At 41.9% G+C, this 22,512-nt stretch overlaps 1 protein-coding gene across 8 annotated transcripts in view; it reads left to right on the top strand.

Moving 5' to 3' along the window:
- The window catches only part of ZNF536 (zinc finger protein 536), a 356,142-nt gene that overhangs the window by 277,661 nt on the left and 55,969 nt on the right, over positions 1–22,512 (top strand). Inside the window, exon 9 of one of the 8 annotated variants that reach the window (XM_075433824.1) lies at positions 14,847–14,887. The exons of the other annotated variants lie outside the window; for them this stretch is intronic. Coding sequence (XP_075289939.1) covers positions 14,847–14,860 — 14 coding nt within the window. The 3' untranslated portion in view covers positions 14,861–14,887. The remainder of the gene's footprint in view (positions 1–14,846; positions 14,888–22,512) is intronic. 8 annotated transcript variants of the gene reach the window in all.

The following is a 22,512-nucleotide window of genomic DNA, read 5'->3' as shown; positions in this document are numbered from 1 at the left end:
GATGGAGAAGGTGTCTCCTTCCCTCCCCCAGCTGAAGTGGTCTCCCTCTCCTAGCACTCAAGAACTCTACACTAAAAACGCCGCATTCCCTGCCACTCCCCTTCCTCTCCACAGCCCTGGCTTTCCATGGGAAGTAAGCAATACCCTCTCGCTGCCAAACATGAGTCCACTTTGTGCCAGTACCTTCCTTTTACAACTTACAACATTTCTGAAAAGTTACAATTATCTCTGTACATATCAATCAATCATCAAACAGGCTGAAGTTACAGAAATCCAGCCACCTCTGCAAGAGGAGGATGCTACAGCTGTGACATAATTACATTATCAACTTAATTAAGGAAGTGAGTGAAATGAAAAAGAAAACAAAACAGCCAAAGAGAAGGCTAGAGGTGGGAAGGAAAGGTGGGATGGGTACCATGCAGAGGATGTGTTAAATTTAGCTCTAAGTGATTTAAAAAAGGATCTAACATATCATAAAAATCCCTGGGTTTTCATCCTGTGCTCCTCACTTCTGAACGCCTGCAGGGATGACAAGGGCTGGGGTGGGATAACACGACCAGCAGAAGGTGGGCTGATATCGAAGCCTCCGAATCCACAGCCAGCTGAACCATGCGCTAGGACAAAGAGCATGTGACTTTAATATGTTTGCAGGTTGGGGCTTCTGAAAATCTGGTTTTGCAGAATAAAGACTCAGCCCTGTTATCCTCGCAAGCTGAAATCCCCCGTTAACTTCTCTGTGAGTTTTGGGCACACAAGGGCTAAGGATTCAGGCTTCTAATCTGATTTTTCTCACCCAAATATATTAATTGTACAAAACCAACAATGTTTTTTCTAGACAGGATAACAAAAGCAGATCACATCTCAAAGTATGTCCTTTTTCTTCTGCGTTCAAATCCCAGGTACTTTTCAGTATCAAAAAGGAAGGAGGGGGGAAGTCTTCAAATCCCTTTATTTGATTTCAGCGTACGACTATGTTTAGTTTAAATGTCACCCATACGTAGAACAGTGGTTGCACCAGAGCAATCATGGCGAGATGTCTAAAGGGGTGTCAGCAAATTGGACAGGGTATAATTTTAGTCAATGTGTTCTTGTCTTATTTTAGTTCAACATCATTTCCCAGTTGCAATTCTTTTGAGTGACACATGGAATGCAAAACAACATAAAAGGTCTGCCCTGAGGCAGATATGTGTCCATGTAGGACTTTAATTATTCTTTTTGAATCATGTGTAATATGCAAGCGCAATTTCTTGCATGAAAGTCTGATGGAAAAATTGTGTATCACCTGTATAAGTATTTTTATGAAAATCCTTATATTTTTAGAAGCACTGACTTCAGCAAAGGTCCTTATTAGCCCATATACTCTGGATTTTTCAGGTGACGTTTGGGGTAGAAAGCAATTGCTCCCACGGTGTTTTGCAATGACATTTAAATCATTGTGTTTTTTAAAAAAGGCATTCTTTTATTCATTCAACTGCTGCGTGCTTAAATAGTACTTCCAACGCATGTGTAGTGTGCTATGCATCTAAGAATTTATTTGGATGTATTCTTTTACTCTGTTGCCTAACACCTGTAAGCTGATCCTGATCTTATTTATATCACTTTTATGCCAGTGTAACTCCGATGGCTTCATGGAAGCAAATTCTGAGTGAAATCAGTCGAATCTTTTCCTTCTAAGAAATAATATTAAACTGGCTTTTTAGGTAGCACTTGGTATATCATTTTAGATTAGCTGATAAAAAATAATGAAAAAGATGTGTCTGAATGAAAATGTGGATCGTAATGATGAAATATGCTTTTAATATTAAGAAAAAAAAAAAAAAAGAAGCTGATGTGAAAGCAAATTAAGGATGTCACTGCTACAGATTGTGGGCCTGGTTCAAAGGCTCCTGAAGTCAGTGTGCGGCTTTTGACATGGACCAGGGAAATCCTCCTGGTGCTTTGGGAGCTGTGTTTCCGGGAGCCGGTAACGGTCTAGGTGTGCCCGTACCTTCAGGGAGGAGAAAGCATGAGGAAATAGGAGGGTTGGTCGCTTACCAGGAGGTGGTAAAGGGCAACTAATGAAGATGAAATGTGACCTCAGAGTCCTCCATGCCCTTTGAAAACTGCTTTCTTGAAGCTCCTTCTAGAGCTGTATTTAAAAAAAAAAAAATCTGCAAACGTAAATGTTTAGATAGTCATATTTAAAAAAAATAAAAATCTGACAGCACTTTTGGCTGAAATTAAGGGAAAGAAGGCAGAAGGAAGGAGTTTCTGAATGCACTAATTTTGCTGCAGGTTGGACATAAAATGAAATGACAACTTGTACATGGATGAAACAGGCGACCCTGGTGCTCACCTGTTTTACAGGACCCCAGCACAGCCCTGCGAAGCTGGCTCTCACCGCCCCGGGTGCTGCCTTCTCCCCCTTGGAGTAATCCTCTTGTTTGTTTGGTCACTGCAAGGCTGTGTTTCTGGAGGGATATTTTGGTTAGCATAAACTCTTTGAAGACTGTGTGGAGAAAAGCACTAACCCATCCCAAAATCAGTGGGATAAAAAGCTCCTTGTTTATAACTGTTACTAGTTGAATCATTTAGATGGGATGAATTTGCACTTCCAGCCCTAAGTGTGCTCTGGTTTCCCTGCAAGTATGTGTTGTGGGGTTTGCATTGTCTGCACTGGGAGTCGCACAGAGAGCAAGGAAGTATTTTCCCTATCTTTTTTTCTATTATTTTATTATTCCTTCCATTTACCACGTGACAAATATGTAAGTAGAATAGCTGCTGGATTTTAATGATGAAAAAAGATATACCAAATACTCCTGCTTAAGAAAAGGTATGAAAGAGAAACCCAGAAAACAGCAGCTGAGATCAGGTTTCATTCGGCTGATTGAAAGGAGCGTTGTTTCGGCAAGTTCCGTTTCTTCCCGGAGTGTTTGGTCCCTCTGATGTACGGAGTTCCACTGCCCGCACCCGCGAGGCTCTGCTGGCCGGTAGCCCGCTGACTGGCAGTGACCTTGTGCTAACTGTCTGTCAGAAACGGTCACTCAGAATTCACTGGGATGAAAAATAAGCATTTGGTGCCTTTCTTTAGAAACATAATAGACAGCTTTGCTTTCACACCTCCTAATAGCCTTTTTAAAAATAGTTTCTCTGGCAGGATGCTTTTTTACCGCATGGAGCTTTACACGTCTACATTTTCCTGAATTTATTAGGATTATTTTTGTATTGTATATGTTTTTTATCTTAAATTTCCTGATGCCACACTGCGACACTGCCAGTTTAGCAACTCCAGCTGTTGTGAGTCACGAGGGTAGGCTGTCGGTGGCGACTGGATCACAGAGATGGGGAAATTTTCTTTGTGAAGTCAAAGTGTTAACCCTTTGAGGCCAGCTTTTAAGCACTACCTGTTTGCAGAAATAGCAACCTCACTGTCGTTTTCCAGGAGGCAGTCCTGGCCCCAGCTCCCACGCTTTAGCAGCCTCGGGTGGGCTCTTTTTTTCCAGCAGCAGAGGTGGGGTTCAAGGCGGTGATGAGACGTGAAAGCTCCTGTGTTTTGTTGGGTATATTTGGTTTCACCGGCCACCGTGCAGCCACGCAGGGAAGGGGCAGAGCAACTTCTCCCTCTGCGATGCCGAGGCCTTCAAATTCCTCTTGCCCTTCAGGAAAGGAGTGCCTTTTTTACAGCAGCCCAGTGTTATTCAATGGAAAGACAGGAACAATTTTAAGCTTCCAGGTCTGTATAAGCTCTATTGAGAGTGGAAATTAGTTGGGGCTCCCTGTGGCGTATGTGACTATGGAAGTTACAATGCTCATTTGTCCTGCTGAGTGGCTCTTGTATGTGCTTTACTGGCTGCAGAAGTTATTTTTTATTTATTTATTTATTTATTTTTTAGGATTGCAAAGATGTCCAGTGGAGAGCTATGTGGTAGAACTGAGAGTTGAAGCTAATCTTCACTCATGTAGCATAAAAATATCCTTCCAGAGATAGGTTAGGAAGGTTTAGATGTACACTGAGTTAATGCAGTTGCAGAATAAATTAACTATCTGTTGTGGCTGAGAATCAAGAGTCTGCATTTCAGGGTCTTGCAATGGAAAGGGGGAAAGAAAGAAAAATTTAAAAAAAGGAGAGAAGAAAAAATAATGCATGTGCAGACAAATCTCTTTTTTTAAAAACTGGATTAATGGCGCTCTGTCTCTTTGATTGAAGACAATATATCCGGCTTCACCTTTTTTTCTTTTTCGGCACCTTCGGTGAAGCGGGGCGGGTGAGGGAGCCCTGCCCGCGCACCGGGGCACTGACCACCTCCCAGGGGTGCTCTGACCCTGCCCACAGCAGCGGGAGCCACCAACCCACAGCTGGGTCCCGCTGCAGTCGCAGGGGACGGGCTTGTCTTCTAAAATGTACCTTGACCCCACAGGCACGGTATTGCAGGAGGCTGGGGAGCCGTGGGGCTCGGCGGCTGCAGGGCTGTGCGCTATCAGAACAAAGCCCTGAATTACGGCTTCCTATTGTATGCCAACATAGTGTCATTTAAAGTCTCAAACCAGCCAAAAGCTCTCACAACCTCACACTCTCCGCCACCCTGGATACAGAAATAGTCAGATCTTTTTGTTCGTGATTAACTGACTCATGCTTAGAAATCATCAATTTAAAACCCATTTCAGGCAAAGTTACTGGAATGTTCTTTGCATGGACATGGCAGTATATTTAAATTACAAAAAGTCCCCAAAAGGTGCTGAAAATATCCTTCATCATTTTCTGAGGATATAGCAAATTTGGTGTTAATTACAGTTATTTGCATCCCCTTCCCCCTCTGAAAAGGGTCTCTGAGAAGTAGAAGGAAATTTGGATACATAATGTGCACTGACAGCTCCTACAGTGTGATGGGGAGGGGCAATTTGAGACTGTCACAGGGCTACGCTCAGCTTCATAGAGATGGGATTTCTCTACATGTTAAAGTATGAGGAAGGCTAAATAACTCACAGGTGTCAACGGCACCAAAGAATTATGTGTGTCTGACCTATGAGAGAATAAATCTCATTTCCTGCTTAAAGCCATGAGACATCCCTTTAAATGCAATAAAAATTTAACATTTTCCCCTCCTAATTATCTATTACAATTTTTTCAAATTTATAAAAACAAGATTTTCCAATTTTTAAATATTTTTTTTTTTTACTGGTAGATTGTGCTCTTTAGTATCATTTTACATAATTTAATACAATTTGTTCCATCCATTGGTTTTCATGGAGATACAAGCTGTTCGTTTGTGAGAAAGCTGGCATAGGACTGAACGTTGGCAAAGAGTCACCTCCAGGAGTTTATTCAGATTTCAAAGTTGCATGGGGGCACCGGCCATTTTGAAGGAGATAAATGTTAATGTTTCTTCTTTTTTTATTTTCAATAATATTTATTTGTTGTTTGTTTTGATTGTTTTTTTTTAACAGTATGGTTGATAGCCTCTCCCTCCCCCCTTTCTCAGTCCTTGGCAAAGTAAGTCATTGTTATTTTGTCAGCTGAATCGCGATAACAGAAAATAATCTAAGCTTAAAAGAGCAGCTTTCTCTGAAATGTGCATTATTGAATGAAAAGAACACAGGTGTTTCTTAATTATTTGTGCAGAAGGAAAAAGTGACGCTGAGCGGATGTTCTGCAATGATTAGTGTGCTGAAGAGGAGAGGCCGCAGTAAGAGAGATCCTCCTCTCTCCTCCCCGTGCCGCCCTGTCTCACTCCTCCCAAGTGCCCGCGGTGGGGTGGGGAGGTGGACTGGGGACTGAGCCCCTTAGCCCTCTAGAAAAGTGCCTGTTGGCCTGTCAGGTATCAAGTAAAGCATTCCTGTGGCTGGGATGGGGTAAGGAATTTGGTGAACCCTCTCTCTGTGCATTTTTCTGGTTGAGGGGCTGGGGTCCTTGCCAGTAGCCTACCTGGAGTGGGTCTGTGCATCCCTCCCCAGATACACCAAACCTCTTGGCTGTGGTTTGCCACCACCAGAAAGGTGCAAGATGGGTCTTTTGGGCTTGGCAGTCACAAAGGCAACATGCCACCACCCTACATCCCTCCTAACAACAGCTCCGTCTTTCCATTGCACATGAAGTATTTTTAAACTGCGTTAAACAATCAAACATTTGTTATGCTAGCATAGATGCACATTTTGTGGAGGCTGGCAGCATGAATTGATGTCATGTTTCTGAACGTGGACCTGGATCCACCACCTTGCAGGGTCCATGGGGGTTATGTCAGCTGGATGCTGTGTTTGGGTGCTTGGTGAGATGTTTCTGTCTTTGCCGTAGGTTTCTGTACCGCTCGGGAATGGAAGAACCTGTTTGGCTGCTGGAGAGCAGCCATCTCCATCCTGTGCACTCCTCCGAAATACCAAGAAGTGGTTATGGAGGATAAAACTCCTTATGGTTATGGAGGATACTAAACTGAAAGGGCACGGAGCAGTGGAGCTGGCAGGGTAGGGTGATCAGTGGAGGCTAGCCAAGACACCCGGTCGAAGCCTCGTCCTCCTGAGAAATGTGATGAACACAGATTTGTAATGATTCCAGGTCACCGGTTACCTGTGGTTTACACCAGTGCCATCACGCTTTCATATCGCTGTTAGGGACATCGGGGCAGGAAGGCTCGTGGCTGTCTTTGGTGGTGCCCCGTGCACTGTACCAACCAGACCCACATGTTGACAGTGCCAGGTCAAACGGTCCTGAGACAGGATCAAATGTCCCATTACACAAATATTGCTCAGGTCATTGAGGAAGACTGCTCAACGAAGTTTTGTTTGGTTACTTATCAGGGTGAAATAGAATCAAATTCTCAATTTTTTTACCCTGTGCCATGTGAAGTTGAAGTGCTATTTCCCAAATCCTTGCCACTATCTTCCAGAAAAGTGAAAAAAATTAGCTTCTTTATTTTTCCTTTATATTTTTTTTTTGTTTTAACAATCCCTGGTGCTTCTAACTGCTTGTAGAAAAGCTCATTCGCAGCCCCGAAGAAAAATCCTATATTGACTCCCGCAAGTACTAAACAATACATCAGTGCAAAGCCTCCTATGGGAGGAACTCCTTCAAAGACAAAATGCCCAAGAATATCCTGTGCTTATATAGCAACTCTCTATTCTGCATAGTGGTAATCTCTCTTTTTTTTTAATTTGTTTCTTTTTTTTTTTTTTTTCCCTCTTTCCTGAACGCAGTTTCTGTCAGTTTTGCTGCTGATATTTAACCACCAGCCTGATTCTGGGACTCCTCTCAAATCCGGTACGGAGCGTGCCGTGTCTCAGTGGCCCTGTTGATCTGATACCTTGCGCAGTCAGGGAAGCTTTCTTTTTTTCTGTTCTCTGGTTTTGGTGCTTTTTGTAACCCTATCAAAGCAGCCATGAGCCTTGTTCTCTCCTCTCCCTGGCCATCTGCTTGAAGCATCTGGTAATCAGGTGCAAGCCCCCACATCCAGAGCATTCATGCTTAAATTTGCAGCTACCTTGCCACCCACATTGGCTTTTGTTATGCTGCCAAGATGTACCTCTTTGTGTGCTCAATATGAGAGAGTCTTAAATTCCACCATCAACCCACTGAAATTGTGATGGGCCAGGGTGACATTATCACCTTTGAACACAGATATGTATCAGCCTTCTTCCATTTTTCTCTGCTAGAGTCTCCAGCTAATCTGCTCCAATTGCTCATCGTACCCAAGCCATGTGTGTACTGCGAAGGTATGGCTTTGAGTTGCAAATAATTTCTCAAAGAAATATCTCTGTCTAAAACATGATGATGCTTAATGTGTGCTTGTCATTTCTGAGATTCTTCTTATATCCCTTTTTCCATCTGAATAATCTCTGTGTATGTGTCTCCATATAAGAGACAAATAGAGTCATTGTTCTGCTCCATATTTTAATTCCATATCTGTATTTTAGGGACATTGCTGCCTTCCCAACAGACTGACTAAGTATTACAAGCTGCCAAATTTAGGCTTTTGGAGGTGGCTGCAGCTGAAATAGCCCATTGAATTTAAGAGCAGACAAATAATTTTGTCAGAAACACCAAAACCAATGACCTTGAGCACTATCCCCTGTCCCTTACAAAGGGGTCGCAAAAGGAGAAAAGCTCCGCTGCTTCTCCTTTGTCTTTCTGCAGCCCTAGATAAGAAAAAAGAAAAACATCTTGACTTCTGATTTTTCACCACAGCATAATCTTCATATGTATTCAATCTGTTATAGCAGAAACATCAAACTGAAGCTCTTCATTGTCGAAGGACGTGGAGCTGCAAGGTATTTACTAGCTGCTGCATTTGGATGGAAGGAGTGCCCATCTGTTTGAGCAGGACTGGTTTGATAACACAGTAGGACTCGCAGATAAAAGTCCCAGGGTGAGGTGAGCTGTGGTTTTGGAGCCGCCTGTTGGGTGCTGAGCTTGGAAGGCCCCTACCACCTATGACGCGTCTTGTGGCCCAGAGTGCCCAAGCAAAACTGGGAACCTGCTGCAGCAGACCTGGTGTGCCTCCCACACCACCCAGGGCAAGTTGACGGCCTGGTTTTTTCTGGCCTCTGAAAATCACTCATGACAGGCTTGGGACATGCCCTGCCGTGTCCTCAGTGGGGTCTGCCTGGCTGAAGCTCAAGCTTGCTGCCTTTGCTGCACACCAACTAAAGTTTCTCAAGTTCGGTGTTGCAGTTTTTAGTAAATATGATGTAGCATTGATGTGATGGTCCCGAGGTGCTGGCTGCATGGTGTCACGGGAAGTGTGCTTAGGAAAGGCACTGAGAATGGTGGCGAAGAAATGCAGTTCCAGAATGATCCTAGAAATCAGACCTATGGTACAAGTATTTTCCTACATTGGTAGCTGAGACTAGATTCATGTGTGGAAGGGAGCTGGTAAAACACCAAATAAAATTGGCAGCTGTCTTTCATTACTTACTGCAATTAATGACATGATGTTCTTCGTATACCTAATTATACATGTTTTCTTTTTTTTTCTTCCCAGACTGCTTATTCACTGTTGGCATCTTCCATTACACCTTTTTTTTTAGTGCAATATTAAAAAAAAAAAGCCATAAATAGCTATAATGCTTTTTTAAAAAAAAAAAAGTTTAAGGTTGATTAAGAAACAGCTGCCTTTGGTGTAATTGCTCAGTGAAGTTCTGAAGTATTTTGTTTGTAGGGATAGCTTCTCAGCATTTGGAAAAAAAAATTCAAAGGTAGAGAAGAAACCTGCAGCATAGTTGTTTAAAATATTCAATGTTTCACCACCTTACTCCTTTGAATAATTTTAAAGATAGTAAAGCTATAATTGGGTTTTTTGGACCCATTTTTGTGTAGGGTTATTTAGGCTTTTTTATTAATTGATTCCTCCCTGATGCTCAAAATATGAACTTGAGCAGATATTTGTGTATGTGAACAGGACGTGTTACAACCGTGTGTGATTCCTCATGTTCGGCACAGCGTCATCGCCCATTCTGCTGTCTGTAACTGCACCTGCACTTACAGATTGCCCAGACAATGCTGTAGCTGTTTGCATGTGTGATTTTCACAGAATATAGGAAAAAACAGTAAAGGCATTAAATATGGCTTCACAGAATTCTTTCACAGAAAGCACTGGAAAGCCTTTATTGGTTATTGCAAAAGTCAGAAATAAATCCACAGGGACTTTTCTACAAATGGGTAAAATAGAGGAGTTATTTAGAAGAGGCCTTATTGGCTTGAGTCATGAAGCTGGCTCTCTCCGAGTGTTGTGCCGTAAGTTTAGTGGGAAAAGTTTGACAGCAATTTAATTTTCATTGACAAATACTGTCATAATATTGAGGGAAAACTGTATCAACAGTAGTGGTCGATGCTCAACCAGTCATATGGACTGGACGAGCTTACCATATGCTTAACTACAAACTTCTCTTGGAAAGCTCCTTTAAAACACTTGACAAGCTTAAGATACTAGTCAGTAATGAGCTTGAACAGAACATGTGAAGTTTTACATTTTGTGTTGAAAATGGATTAGTGTTGATGTGTTTCCTGTACAGAAGAGATTTGTATGCTGGTATCTGTGTAGCTACAATGCCTGTGTGCATGTCTATAGCCTGAGGTTCACCTAGGCAAAGGAAACTTAAAAGTAAAAATGCAAAAAAAAAAAAAAACCCTGCCAAACATCATTTATTTCTTCTGCACACAGTTAAAGGTGAGGATATTTTCATTTATGTTGCACATGCAGTGTTTGAATTTGCAGTTTCTAGTAGTAATGAGAATGCCAAAAAACACCGATTGAGGCAACCCTCCATATTAGCATGATAATTATTACAGCAGGTGATAGGTCTGGGCTTTCATTAATGTGCAGTATTACTACCTTCTCCTAGCAATAAACCTTTTCAGCTGATCACTGCCTTTAGCTTTTTTTACTGTGAATCTATAGATTTCTGTCTATAATTTCACACAGTCTCTGAGTATTTGAGCTGGTGTCTGTCTCCCTGATGGCAGGATCAAATCGGGTATCCGAAGATGCAAATGCTTCATCTTGCATCTTGATGTTGTTTTGTGGCTCTGATTGTATCCACAATTAAGGAGTCTTGGTCTGAATGTGTCCTGTTTCCCTCCTCATCCCTTGGCAAGATACTGTGGCACACAGATTTCAGCTCCTGCCCTTTCTGTCTTTTTTATTATTTTATGCATTTGGTCACACACTTGCAGACATACCTAGGCATATGTATATATATGCTTGTGTGTATTTAATGTATTTTTGACTGTGGCCAAATACTGCACCAGGTTAGAGACTCAGTTAGATAATTCAAACAGAAGTCTGACCTGATTCTGTCTTAATTTGCTATTTTTTGTTAGCATTGAGCCATTTGTAATTTCGCTACATGTAGAGTAGTTCAGTGATGAGCAAGTTTAAACAATATGGAAGGAATAATGTATGCTTACATGAAAAGCATATACAGCCTTTCATTGCACTTTGTATTCGGGAACCATTCTCTTTTTTTCAGTTTTGTTGTGCTTTCCTCTCTGAAAAGTAACTCTCCTCATTAGAAAGAATTAAAAAATAGCTTTAAAATTATTAACAGAACATAGCAGTTTCTGTGGGTGGGTCAGCCATGACATATTTTCTTAGTGTAAATATTTTGAAAAGTGGTTTTATTTTCAAGGTTTAGTGTTTTAAAGATATTTCTTGTAGAGCAAAAGTAAAATTAAGCCTGACTTGGATCCCTTTACCCTTCCATAAATCAGTCGTGACTTCTGAAATGGCACTTTTACAGATCAGATCAGAATAAAGTTCAGTTTTTTGTTGGTACATCAAATCTCCTGCCACTAAGTATAGTAACTGCCCTTTATTCTCCAAGCAAAAGGAAAGGGTGATCCCCTTGGTTTTCTCAAGTCATTGCTTTTACCCACTATTCATCACTATTAAATTTTATTTCTTTTCTACAACTGGGATTTAGACTGCTTGGCCTCGAATTAGACGGGTCTAGATGGTACCATCTGCTGAATGCTCAACAGCTACTAAGATTCTTAGGTTTTTTTAGCATGGTTTTTTTTCATGCATTCATCTGACAAGGAAACGAAAGCAAAAATGGTGTCCAGCATTATTCATTTTATCAGTTTGGCAACCAAAGCATATTGGCATGGGTACATTCCTTGTAGTAAGTGCCTGAGAGAACAAGTGTAAAGACAGCTTTGAAGCTTGCCGTGAGATCCCGTTTTATTAGCAGAGATGCGTGAATCCACCTGCCACAGGCTGGAAATGTTAAAAAATATCATAACCTGGTGGCCTGAGATGGCCAAAACAGCAACCATAGTAATGGTGTGTTGGCCGTGGTCTTCTCCTGGCATGGTGCATCACTTCTCTGCATTATCTTGGAAATGTTCATTGTCTGTTAATGTCACATTCCTTACCTCTGCTGGATCACCACTGTAAAATCTCTTTAGAGACAGGAGAAGGCATGGGCATCTCAGCGGTAGGTGGGTGCCCAGCCACGGCACTGCCCTTTGGGTACCCCACTCCCAGCACCCCTCCTGCAGGAGCAAAGCCTCAGCACCCTCCTGCAGCCTCCCCTGACAGACCACTCCCATATCATTCAATACTACCCTAATTCACCAACAAGGCACAGAAGAAAAATTCCCACCATTTTCCTTTGTCTGCCACTAATGCAAGAGCAGTTCTTCCAAAGAAACCCGCAGAACCCTGCTCCACAATGCTGCCAACCTGGTGTGTCACCACCAGGTTTTTATTCATCCTGCTTGAAGAGAAGCATTTATCAGATGGTTTTGAAACCTCATTTTGCATTTAAAAGTGCAATAATTGGACCAAAGGCAATGTTGGTATATGCTTAAAAAAAAAAGCCAAACGAAGATCATCTTAGGTAGGGGGCTAAGTGACTGTGGGAATTTGCTCTTAGATGGAACGAATCCAAACACTATCGTCATGATCTGGGCTGTTTTGGGTGCTTTTCAAGCATTTATTTGCATTGATACGATCAAACACGCGGCTCAGAACAGATACTTTAAACTCAACGAAATGAATGCAGGGATTCACTGAGGGCAAATCCAAAATCGTGTCTGGAGCTTTGTGTCTCCTTTTTAACAAGACCTTTTCTGTGTTCACTTTTTAAATGATGACACCATACCGGGGGTTGTCATTCAACAGATTGTTGGTTCTTTTAACAATTTGTTCAATGGAGGAGGAGGGAGTAGAGGCAGCTATATTTGTCGCTACTGTTGTTCAGTAGAATAATTGATTTTTCCAGTTTGGCAACCAATTCCCATTTTCTGCTGCTTTATTATTTCCCCCCCTCTCTTAATGTCTTTAACAAAAGACACTTTTGCCTTCCAATTCTTAATAGCAATTTGCAGTCGATGCTTTCTTGGTTGAGGAAACTGGGTCCAAGAAGGAACTCGTGATTTGCTTCCTGGCTTTCAGGGCAGCACCCACAGACTGAGCCTTGCTGCATCTTTGGTGCTGATCCAGCTGGGGGGAGCAGCCTCCTCCTCCTCAAAACTGCCTTGCTGTGTGAGCATCCCCACCTTTCTACCCTGGTAACATAGGACTTCTTTTGACTCCACAGCCTTAGCAGTTGTTTTACAAGATTTACCCTTTATCCTTTTTTTTTTTTTTTTTTTTTTTTTTTTAATGGAAGGCAACATCAAGGTGTTGCATCCTCAGGGAAGACCTTCAGGCTGTATATGTTTGTCACAGCAGATGATCTGTCCATGCCTTGCTCTTCTACCTGTAAGGCTCCATGCTTTGATGATACCTGTTTTTTGACCAGGGCAGTAACCACTGCCAGTCTGAGAGTCAGCCAGAGGAAATTGTCTGGGTGGAGGGGCAGTATTTAGTGTTTTTGTAATCTTCGATGGTTACAAAAGCTTTTTGCTAGTTTCAGTAGTTCTTAATTCTTTTTTTCTTTCTTTTTATACCTGTTTGTCTACCAGTAAAAGCTCTTTGTACCCGGGGTTTGGATGGAGTTATTCCTGAGGCTGATATCTGAGGAACTTTTACTGCACAATACCAAGGACCCCCTCTTTGTATTGAAACCACAATAAAAAGACTGCTCAGTCTCTCGCATGAGGCACCCAGCAGCATCTCACAGGGATGAAGGTAGCCAGCTTCTGCTGAACTTACTCCTTAAAATATCATTAGCTCTTGGATTTGGGGCTAAATATTGTGAGGATGGGTTTCAAGAGCTGCTGTGAGGTGGTCAGCACTAAGCGTTGCCATCTCGCCATCGCTGCTGTTGGCTGTGCCAGCCCATATCCTCACTTGGAGCAGGAGAGCTCAGGCAGGTCAGGCGCAGCACCACGTGCTGATGGTGTGGGAGGAGAACGGGAGCTGGCTGTAAACTGTCCTGCGTTCAAAAGGGAAACCAAACAGGACAGAGGCGATTGGTGTTTGTCGGACCACGCGAGTGCAAGCCTTGCCAGGCTCGTGTCTTACCCCTCGTACCATACCGCTGCTCTCATGGAGGGTTGTGTGTGGAAAATGGCTAAGCTGGGCGGCGCTGGAGGAGATGATGCAAATGCCATGCCTCTATTGCAGCAAGATGCACTTTTTTTCTTAAAAATACTGTTATTAACCTAGGAATTATCCCAGCTGGAGGCAGCACTCCACATGGTATACTGGCTAGGAGATATATATATATATATATATGTTTGGGGTTTTTTTTAATCTCTTTTTGGAGGTGGGAGGTGGCTCTCTGGATTCTTGCCTTTGGTTCCGGTGGCATCCAGGTGTGCTGGGTGCTGCCCTGGGGAAGCACCTCGCTGACCCGGGGTGTGTAGGAGGTTTGCCCCTCTGCTCTAGGGAACTTGTGCATATATTAACTGCCAAATTTTGAAAGCCCTTTTGATGTAAACACATACAACCTTCTCCAAAACAGGCCTTAAAGCTCCACTACAGAACTATACTCGCCTGTTAAACTTAAAAACATATTTCATGTATAAGTAAAACTAACTACGCATAAATTAGTAAAATACATGCAAGAGAAAAGTGCAATAATTGCCCTGATTTGAGCGAACGAAGTGGTTAAGGCTTCTGTTTACTAGCTTTGTTAAGCATAAATGTCGTACATATAAACTCCAGCAATTTCTTCAGCACTAGCCCTCTAAGGGTATTCAAAAACATGACTGAATTTTGCAAGTTACTGTAATTTGTGGAAGGCTTTTTCCAAAGTTTCTGAGGTCAGATGAAAATAATTTAAAAAAGAAAAAAAGTCCTTTTTTTCCTCTCCTTTTTGATTATGGCAAATTGGGTATAATAATCCTGGCTAGTATGAGTATTAGAAAGGTGAACATGTATCATTAACAATAGGATTTTATGAACATTTTTGTAATATTATGTAATATTTAAATTTGTTGTTTTTTTCAATTTTACATGTAGTAATTAATTTTGTCTTACTGACAGATGATTCTCAATGACTGATTTTCAAGAAAAAATCCAGACAGGTATTTTAACCCTTTGTTTTCATTCTAGACACCTTGCGTTCATGGGCCTGGTTGTAATTAAGGGGCGCTGCGCTAGGCTCTGTTGTATATTAAGTTTCAGTGCTATTTATATGAGTACTCCTAGCTGTGTCTTCATGAGAATCTTTTTCTGGGTGGGCAATGGGATTGTAGACCAAGGAGGTGACTGCTTTGCTCTGAATGAAATATACCTAAGCTGGGCACTTACCCAAACCACCCCCTCCTGCTTTTTGGGTAACCAGTAACCAAATACGATGGCAGCCAGCGGGGCCCCACCTTCCCTCTCCTCCCTGCAAGAGCCTCTGAATCTACCTTGTGTCCCAGCATGAAGTAGCACCATGGTGACATTTAGATGCAGAATGGGAAAGACATAATGTGTGTTCCCCGTTAGGATTAGAAGATGGCTTCCCAAGCAGTGAGGGAGGGAGGAGGGGGCACAGGGCGGCTGGGGACACAGCACCCATAGCACAGAGCCCTTGCCGTGCTGCTCGAGTGCTGCGGACTTACCACTGTCTCCCTCCTTTGCCCTGTCTTTCTGTATTCATCCACCCCGTAGTCTTGCAGTCTATGTGTTTCTGATATTTACTACGGTGTGCTTGCAGAGGGTGGCATTGTTGCTGGGTGTCTCTTGGAGCTTCTGCTACAAAAGCACCGTTTTTAAGGCTATGCCCTGAAGGCACATGCCTGGGTTGCATGGAGAAAAGTCCCTTCTCGAGGCAGGTGCTGATTTAGCTGCTGCTTACTGGACTTTCTACACCCTGTGCACGTATAGGACCCCATAGCTGAAAATAACAGCTAGCAAAGTCTGTGCCTGTGTAGTGCCAAGCCTCGTGGCCAGTTTTACAGCATTTTTGTATCATAAGTCAAAGAGTAGGAATGAGCCCAGTGCTTGCTTGAAATCAGTGAGAAACTCTCCACGGACTAGAGGAAGGTTTTGATTGTAAGCAAAAGAGAATATTTGTAGAAGTATGGGATTTTTGTTGTTGTTTTTTGTTTTGGTTGGTTATTTTTTGTTATGTTTTTGTGGGTTTTTTGGGAGGTGGTGATGGTTTGTTTTGGTTTTTTTTAAAATACCTCCCCCGAACCCCATGCTGTTTCATCTTTTCGTGGATTGTTTTCCACCCTCCTCTCCTGCCCTCTGGCCCCATCTGGAAGGCAAGCCCTGCTTGTCTGGCTGCGTCTTTTTCTAGAGGGGCCCAACAGAAATGCTCTTCTGCAAGGTACCACTCCCTGCTTGAAATCCTTAAACCCTAAGAAAGGCCACAGAAATGCAATCATATGGGATCTCCTCTGCAGCAGGGCCCACGCCACTGGATTGGTGCTGTCTTGCTGAAAAGGATAAAAATGTGTTACTGTATAGGCAATAAGGGCTGTGCTACCAATTACAGACAGCTGTAGATATCAGTCTGTCACTCGTGCTGTGGCTGTACTGTTGCATGTAAATCCCATTTGTTTCTTTGATAGTTTGAACACTAGAATTTCCAGCCTCGCGTTTCTAGTAGCTTCATGCCAGGTTCATAGCAAGACCTGCAACGATGGAAACAACATCATCAAGAGTATTCCCTTAAGACCCATTTTTGTGATGTGTTTTTGCTTGGAAAATAATAAAAAGCCCTCCAAAGCAGACGAAGTGAGTTAGGTGCGATCGCAGACCTGCAGGTGCAGTGGGGCTCCTCTGCAGCCCGAGGTTGCGGGGTGGCCCTTTGGGCGTCCTCTGGCACCTCTCAGTTACTTGCCTTCACACGTTACATGCATGAAAGTTTGCAAAGTTGTGCCAGCTTACATTGCTTACCTGGCCCATGAGACAAATATAATAGTATTTTAATAATTTGCTTGAGTAGTGGCTCACATAGTTTTAAAGTACTGAAGGATGAAAAGCCGAGGACATCATTTCACTGTTTGTCTTTTCTTCTGAATGAGTCGCAGCGTAATTTTTTTCCACAGGTTGCTAATGCTGCCCTGGGTTGCATGTGACTGACTATCATCCCTGTTTAAAGAAATTCCACTTAAATTCCATTAGTGCCTGCTTTTGCTTAGCTTCGGCTCATGCCCACTTGTTGTTAGGTACGGCTGTAACTTGAGGCTTCTTCGGCAGCTGTGTGTTCCCTACCTTGGCTTTTAAAGAACAGTGATCTGGTTTGGTTTTGACTCACTGGGATAATTTTGTCACTCCTGTTTTTGGAGATTCTGTACATGTCTAATGACAAAAATAGCCAAAGTTTAGGGTATGGTCTTCCAGATATTTTCTCATTATCCCGTTACATGCTGTAGGAATGATTTTGCACATTTTAGTCAGTGCCTCGATGTGGAAATTCCAGAAATATCTCTGCTTCTTTTTGTGCTGACATTAGGTCCTAGGCTTAAGATTTTGAGAGTTTAATTTCTAATTATTCACCGCACTTCTGCCCCTTTGGTCTCTGCTAAGGAGAACAGCGAGTGGTGCCTGCCTTTTGTTCTTACCACAATGTCACTTGACATTTTTTCTTTATTGAATTGCATCCCATCACTTTCCCTGCTCACTAAAAGGCAGGCTGGATTTTTTTATTTATATATTGTCCCTTCATTCGTATTGTCTGCGGCTTCCCCTCCATTTTCTACTTTGAATAAATTTCATCCCGTTTTTGCATGCTATTGAAATAGAAGCCAAACAAAATCAGCTTCGCTAGTGATCTTTGGGACAGACCAGCTATCGCCTCCCATCACTCCCCCCCTGATGTTAGCATGCAGAGCGCTGTACCCTCATACACTGTCCGGTTCGTTATGCATTATTTAGCTTAGCCTCTCGTCAGAACTTACGACATTGTAGCCTGTTAGGGGACTGTACAGCATTACCTTTCACAGGGTCCACATAAATCATGTTCATGGCTTCCCTCAATTCTTTTTGAGGTTTTTTTTTGCATTATTTTTTTCCAAATATTCTATTAGTTTTGTTACGTATGATCTCCCTTTTGTGAATCCATGCTGAATATCTTTAATTAAATCATAACTTTCCCTATTTTGTCCCTGATTAGTGTTTCCAGTATCTTCCCCACTGCTGAAATCAGGCTGACTGGTGTTTAATTTCCTTGATCTTCCCTAGAGCTGTTATTATATATAGGTGTTACATTAGTCCTCCCATCCACGGGTACCCCCTCTGCTTCCAAAGATGTTTCACAGATATTTGCTAAAGCTTGCCCTTCCTTCTGCCTTTTTCTTCCAAATTATGGCAGGCATCCCATCTTTAGTAGCTTGTTTTTGACTTTAGATACTTGAAGAGGTGCATTTCACAGTTTCACCTTAATTTCATTTATTTATCTTTCTCATCCTCGGTAGCCGCTCTGTACGTTGGCGTTTGCAGCCGCCTTGGCAGCAGATCTCCTGCTCAGTGCCCTGGCTGGTTGGTTTGCTTGCGTGTGGTGTTGGGTGGCCTCATGCCAGCCTCCCCCTGTGTATCCCGGTTCTTGATAAACCAAGAAACCATGCTTGGTGTTTGGAGGCCAAGGCCAATGTCCTGTCCCCAGACCATCCTTTCTCCTCAGTCTGAGGTCTCCTGCTTGCCATTTTGGATTTCCCAAGACAGTGATTTCTTCTTTGACCTTTCATGTATTTTTGTCAGGCCACATGTGTATTTTGTGCTGATATGAACTCATCTTTGAACACTTGCCATTTCCATATGGAGTTGTTTCCTCTGCTCCTTTATTCCATTCAGGGTCTGCTCCTCCTCTCATTGAAGTCAGCTGGGAGTTTTGCCATTGCCTTCCTCGAGAGCAGCAGTGAGCCTGCGATTCACTGACACTTTAAGCATGCTCTCAAAAATTAACCCTGCTGAAATTGAACGTCGATATCGAGTTTTATATTTTAGTTGTAAATCCAGCTCTAACTCCTTGAATACTGCTTCTGTTTGAAGAATGGCTACTATGAAGAAGCCCATTAATTTTAATGTAACTCTCCATAGTTAGATTTGGGTCATAACGTTTCCACTGTCGTGGTTGCAAAAACAACATCAATAGAAAACTCGGGTTTCCTGGACGCTGCATCAGATGCTCCAAAATCTGTTTGTCCTTCTTCCTGTCATTAGAAAAGTTGTACTCGTACAAAAACTGCTTACGTTGTGTTTGAATCTCTGAAAAAAAGACATAATTAAATGGTAAGAGGAAAAGGTGTGAAAATAAGGTTAAGAGCAGGTTCAGGAGGGCGGGGAGTGTTGTTTGTTTTTTTTAAGAGTAGGAAGAAAACTTTTGTTTTATGTTTCCCTTGCTAATAATGCTGAGAGTCACATGCCTCTGTCCCCAAAAACCATCGTGGAAATGAGCCCACAGGACCCGTGACTTCAACCAGAAAATTGCTGCTCTGTCCTTAGCTCACCCCACTGTGATGAGGGCTGGTACCACATATGGTATGTAAGCTCACACTTATTTCTCCGAGACCGTGGAAACCCGAGTATGATGGAATACATCAGGGATGGAGTTGCAGTCTTGATTGCGAATATTTTTTGCTAAAGTCAGACACTGAATGTTACTGTAATGACATTTTATATCTTTCCTTCTATATTCTAGCAGAGGGAGCCACAGGTGTTCCACTGGAATTACTCACACATTTATAGAATTGGACATTCTGTCATTAAATGGACTTAAAACTAAAAAGCCTTTGTCTCCGAAAGGTGACCAATAGAAAGGGACTTTGGATTATCTGATATCCCATAACTTAATCATATGGCTCTTAAGAGTAGGGCATAAGCAGCTGTGTCTCGCTAATATGCATGCAATATGTGTAAAGTGATACGCTTTAATTCTAAACTTGTTTTTAGCAGGAAGAAAAAAGCATTTAGATGAGGAACATTAAGATTCAGCATTAACCATTTTTTTCCTCAGGGCAAAATTATTCATCACCTGATATTTATTAAGGCAACACTTTTATTTTATTGCTCTGTACTGTAAAGAGTCTTTCCAAACATTCTCAAAGTTGTGTGGGAAACTTTTATGGGCAGATTTGCAGGCAGTATTTAAAGTGGTTTTCAAAATAAATGAATTTCAGAAAGATATTTTCCTTTTCCTAAATATTAATGTTGTCAAATCTCACAGTGGAAATAACCGAGATAAGTAGTCATTTAATTTATTATTTAATTTTCATTTTTATCCATCCTCCCACGTTATATAAACTTGATTTCTCTATTGTAGCCTTAATTGTTAGTTTATGTTGGTCTAATCTCTCTTATTTAAGTATGTTTGCTTTAATAATATTAAAAAAAAAAATAAGACAAAGAAACTGTAGATTAGAGACTTTATTTTCAGGGTAAAATGATACGGATAAGTGAGCGTCAACTGACCAGAAATTATTTGCTTCTGTCTGTTAGACACGTAATGGAGTCATTTAACTAGTCAAATTAGGAGCTGTAGAAATGCACCATGCTTCATTACTGAGTTCGAATGGGCACCATTTTACATTTACGTCAAAAATTATCTCATAGCAAATTAATGTTTTCATTGTGCGGGGAAGCGGGAGCTGTGCAGTATCAGCACCACCTAGAGGATGCGGCACAGATGGCTTGGAGATGTTTGTCGTGTGGAAAAAAGGAGAGGAACAGATTATCTTTGAAAAGCAAAGTACTGCAAACAAACCTCTGCCTTCCTCAAAATAGCCCTGGAAGTTTTGCTTGCTTTGCTCTCTTAAGCTGCACCCCTTCCGCAGCATCCCTGCGTTAGTGGCACGTAAACCGGCCAGTGCTGATGGCACGTTTTGGGTTGGCTCTTCTGTAACAATCCTTCAGTGTCGATACCAGCAGTTGTATATTTTTAATGCAGAAAGATGCTGCTGGAAGTCAGAATATCACTTGAAAAAGCCGGAGAACGAGGTCCCTGGCCAACCAGGAGGAATTTCCAGGCAACATGATGGAGGCTTTTTCTTCCTTCAGATTTCCTGAAAAGCCAAAGAGAAAGGACGAAGTTATTATTTAACAAATTACATACTTATTTGACAAATGGAAACTGCTAGTGCCTTCACCTGTAGAAAAAAAAGAGAGAGACAAAAGTGAGGGCAGCGGGTAGAATTCCAGCTTGAAAAAGTTATAGCAGTGAATAGCTATGATGCAGGGACTGAAAAACTGATAACATAGAAAACTAGTAGCAATAATAAAAATTAGACAGTGATAGCAGTAAACTGCTTAAAGCATAGAATGGTTTTAGGTGCTCAGCATTCACTTTCCCAAAGCAGTATTTGTCTAACAGGAGGTAGTATAAAATCTAATAAAATCTAACCTCTCTGGGGTAGGAGATGCTCACAGGTGGGACCCCAACTCACCCTGGCAGCTTTTCCAGCAGCGCCAGGGCGTAGAGGGCGCTTCTGGCAGCAGAAGACTAGATGACTTGCAAGGCAGGAAATTTTCATACCTTAGTGTTTCGTAATGAAAGACTGTGGAGGCTAAGTGCATTTGGCTGTGTAGTTTAGTATTTCAATACAACTGGAATTCTGGAGGGAAAGAAGAAGAAAAAAAAAAAAAAAGAAGGAAAAGTTAGAAGAAGTATCTAGCGAGACCTGAGTCCGCGCTGCTGCAGCAGGTACTGTGTGGGCAGGGTCCCGAGCCCTCCCAGCTCAGCAGTGATTTTTCTGTTTACATCAGTGGTCCTCAGCTCCTGCCCGCTAACCATGGCCTTGGAAACCTACAGCAGAGCAGTAAGCCAGGATGGACCACTGTGGTCACCGAGTCCAGGCTTCTGTCTATGTGGGCCAAAAAATATCCCTTGTTAATTCTTCTGTGGAAAAGGCTTTCTTGCACGTGCAAATATACAGCACCCGTGAGCAGGGATTTGAGCCTTGGGTATGATCCGCATTAAACATATTTTATAAATTGACCAGAATATCTAAACATGTTTTCCAGTCTTATTAAATGTTGTGCGTGCGTAACTGAATTAATTCTCCATATTAATATTCTTAGAAGACATTTATAGAACAAAACAAAAACATTCAGAAAGTATTTTGACACAAAGCACAGGAGCTGGAGACAAAGATGAGCTGAGAGGGGGAAGTGGACCAGAATTCGTTTAGTATTACACTTATCTCTGGAGCAAATAATCACTCATTATTTAAAATGCTGGTCCCAATTGTAGTCGGAAGACAAAAATTCTTCATAATTCTGTCAAGTGTGCAATTTTTGTTAGTATACTATTATTTTTCATATTTCAATGAGATGCTTTTCAAGATTCTTTTGAAAAATCAAATAATTACTTGTGATATTATTTCATGACTAGCTATAGTGTCTTAAATACATACTGTGCTGTAAGTTCAAGAATTTGACAATGACTTTAGAGCCATGGTTATGACAATGCCAAATTGGTAGAGGACACAACATGCCTGTGAGCAAGTTTTCTTTTGTTCTAGACAAAGCTTTTCTTCTTCTTTTTTAACGGCTTAAGCTCATTGCAGAAAAGGATTTCTTTGAAACAGCAAAGAAAAAAATGTTAAGAGCCTTGCTTACAAGTACTCTGGTATTTTCTTCCTTTTTTTTAACTGTAGAAGCACTTTACCTATTATCATGAATCTTGTCTGCTGAGATAGTTCAGCCTTCATGTTATGTTTACCAAGGCCAGACTAGAGGATCAAATAATTTATAACCATTCCTGTTGGGTTTTATG

The sequence above is a fragment of the Opisthocomus hoazin genome, chromosome 12, assembly GCF_030867145.1.
Source record: "Opisthocomus hoazin isolate bOpiHoa1 chromosome 12, bOpiHoa1.hap1, whole genome shotgun sequence".
NCBI lineage: Eukaryota > Metazoa > Chordata > Aves > Opisthocomiformes > Opisthocomidae > Opisthocomus > Opisthocomus hoazin.
Note: the sequence above shows the minus strand (reverse complement) of the source record. Positions and strands in the feature narration are given on the sequence as shown.